This window comes from Marmota flaviventris, chromosome 13 (assembly GCF_047511675.1).
Source record: "Marmota flaviventris isolate mMarFla1 chromosome 13, mMarFla1.hap1, whole genome shotgun sequence".
Taxonomy (NCBI): Eukaryota; Metazoa; Chordata; class Mammalia; order Rodentia; family Sciuridae; genus Marmota; species Marmota flaviventris.
The window spans coordinates 22,020,912-22,023,616 of NC_092510.1; the positions used below are offsets into that span (position 1 = coordinate 22,020,912).

The 2,705-nt window shown below is 38.4% G+C and overlaps 1 protein-coding gene across 1 annotated transcript in view; it reads right to left on the reverse strand.

Moving 5' to 3' along the window:
• LOC139701474 (spermatogenesis-associated protein 31D1-like) overlaps positions 1-2,458 on the reverse strand; it is a 12,979-nt gene extending 10,521 nt beyond the window's left edge. Inside the window, 1 exon segment of the mRNA XM_071600384.1 lies at positions 2,318-2,458. Within this exon segment, the coding sequence (XP_071456485.1) occupies positions 2,318-2,458 (141 nt within the window).
• Between the last annotated feature and the right edge of the window lie 247 nt (positions 2,459-2,705).

The following is a 2,705-nucleotide window of genomic DNA, read 5'->3' on the forward strand; positions in this document are numbered from 1 at the left end:
ATGAATATCAATAGAAGCTTTCCAAATGAAAGGCAAAGAGAAAAAAATGTTAAAGTCTAAATCCCCCCCAAAATTGTAATACATTTTGGAAATTTGTAAATACGTGGAGAGAAGAAAAAGAGAGTAACGCAGAAGAAATATTTGGAGTAATCATTTAAGATTAACAGTAAGAATTTTTAAAAAAATCAATGACAAATTATCCATATAGATGAAATTTTATATGGATCCAATATAGATTAAACTGGAAGATATCATGCTAGGTGAAATAAGCCAGACATAGAAAGAAAACGACTGTAATATCAAACTTATATATGGAATATTTTTTTAAAAAACTGAATACATAGAAAAATTGAGAAGGACAGTGGTTACCAAGAGCAGCAGGGGGCTGGGGAAGAAAATGGGAAGATATAGGACAAAGGGTATTAAATATTATGTTGTAGACCTTAAATATATACAATTAAAACTAATATAAAAATAACCTAAATAAAAACTAAATCCTGTAAGTTCCTGTTTTAATCACATGACAGAAAAAAGGAGACAATAAAGATAAGGTACAATGAATAATAAACTGTTACAGATATGGTAGGTATTAATCCAAAAGTATAGAAAAATCACTTTAAATGTGAATTATCTGAATTCATCATTTAAAAGTAAGAATATTAGAGTGGATAAAAATAAACAAGACTATCTGTATGCTATTTAGAAGTTACCCATTTTAAATGGACACAGAAGTAAAGGGATGCATAAACATGTAGCATGTTAACAGTAATTTAAAAAGCAGGGGTAGTCATATTAATTTCAGACAAAGCAGACTTTAGAAAGAAGGGAAATTAGCAAGGATAAAAAGTGCATTACGTAATAGTGAACCCAAGTTTGAGATGAAACTAGAATCTCCACTTCTGCTGGTATATGTGTACAGGGGGGTGGGATCTGCATAAGCTGCAGACCTCTGCAGCCAAGAAACATGTTGCAGCTATTAATGGTGGGCAACACCCTCCCATGTTGAAGCAGACCTCAGCAGCTCACCACCAGTTTCTTGTTTCTGGGTGCTTATCTTGTGCATTTGAAGAATGAAATCCACAATTCATAGACAAGGATGAGTGAGTAGGATTTATTCAAGTGTGACTAGAAACAGAACTCCTGCGGGTGAGAGGGGACCCAGTGGGAGTTGCCACCTGATAGTGCTAGTCTAGAGCTTTATATAGCACTTGGGTCAATGCTATTGGTCCAGACTTTTGCTAATCAGGGTTTGGAAAAATAGGAATGCTATTAATTAACTGTTGAAACTGAACTTCCATTCAGGTCCACCCCACTTCCATTTTCTTGATGCTCCTTGGGAAACAGAAGGTTGAGATTCTTGGATCATGGATGTTCCAGGTTCCCAGTTGCAGTGCTTTGTGCAGCTGGCTTCTGCAGTGGGCTTCAGCACTGACCTGAGCGGTCCACCATGGGGTGACAGGTCTGTAAGCCTTGGCTTGCCTAGGTGCTGGCTGGCAGTGCCTCAGGCCCCTGTGGGTATACAGGATCTGTGAGGCTGCAGCCCATGCTCACTGCCTGTGTTCCAGCCCACCCTGGCCTCTGCTCTGCAGCTCCACTGCTGCTTCACTGCCACTTCTTGTAGAGAGATTAGTGGACTGGCTATGTGGCCTGGCAGCCAGGGAGCCTTGTCAATACTAAGGGGATCAGTTCTCTAAGAAGACATAACACTGCTTAAGTGTAACACATTTGACAACAGGGAGGCAAAATATAAAGGGCAAAAACTGCTAGAAATGCAAAGAGAAATAGATGAAATCCACTGTTACTATCAGAGAGTTCAACAAGTATCTCTCAGTAACTGACAAATCCAGGAGGCAGAAAATCAATAAGGATATGTTTGACCTGAACTGTACCATCAATTAATTTGATATCATTGATATTTAATAAATAATTTACCAACAGCAAAATAAATACTCTTCCCAAGATCACACAGAATATTCACCAGGATAGGACACAATCTAGACATACCTTAACAGATTTAAAAAAGTAGAAATCAGACAAAGTATGTTTTTAGACCAAATTGGAGTTAACTAAAAATCAGTAATAGAAAGGTAGCTGAAAAAATCCCAAAAGCTTCTCAGTTTAAACAATTTAAATAATTTATATTATTAATTTGTCAAAGAAGTAGTATCAAGAAAAAAATTCTTTAAAATGAAAATACAATGCATCAAAATGTAGGGAATGCAGAAAATCAGTGCTTACAGGTGAAATTATAGCATTAAATGCATATATAATTGTAGAAGAAATATCTAAAATTTTGGAGCATCTTCTGTTTACTTACCTGATTGATGTCTCTCTGTTTGCAGGATATGGGGAAATATAGATCTGTTGTCAGGTAGCTCAGGGACAGAAGGAGGAACCCCACTCCACACAGAAAGTCAAGGATAGGAACATCCAAGAAGTCAAGCTGAAGCTCATCCATGCTGCAGCAAGGCTCCTCAGACAAAGAAGAGGGCCTGCTTCACCAGAAGTTGGTCACTAAGAGTGCATGCTCTAGAACACAGTTCCATATCCACATCACAGAGCTTTAGTACAGACACCAGAGGTTCTTGAGGGTGGGGGAGGGGACAACACATGGGAGATGAACCCATGCCCTTCGCCCATTACCAAACCCTGCTGATCTATCCATTCCCCTAGGGACTTTGAGATTCCTCCACCTCCCCCCCCCA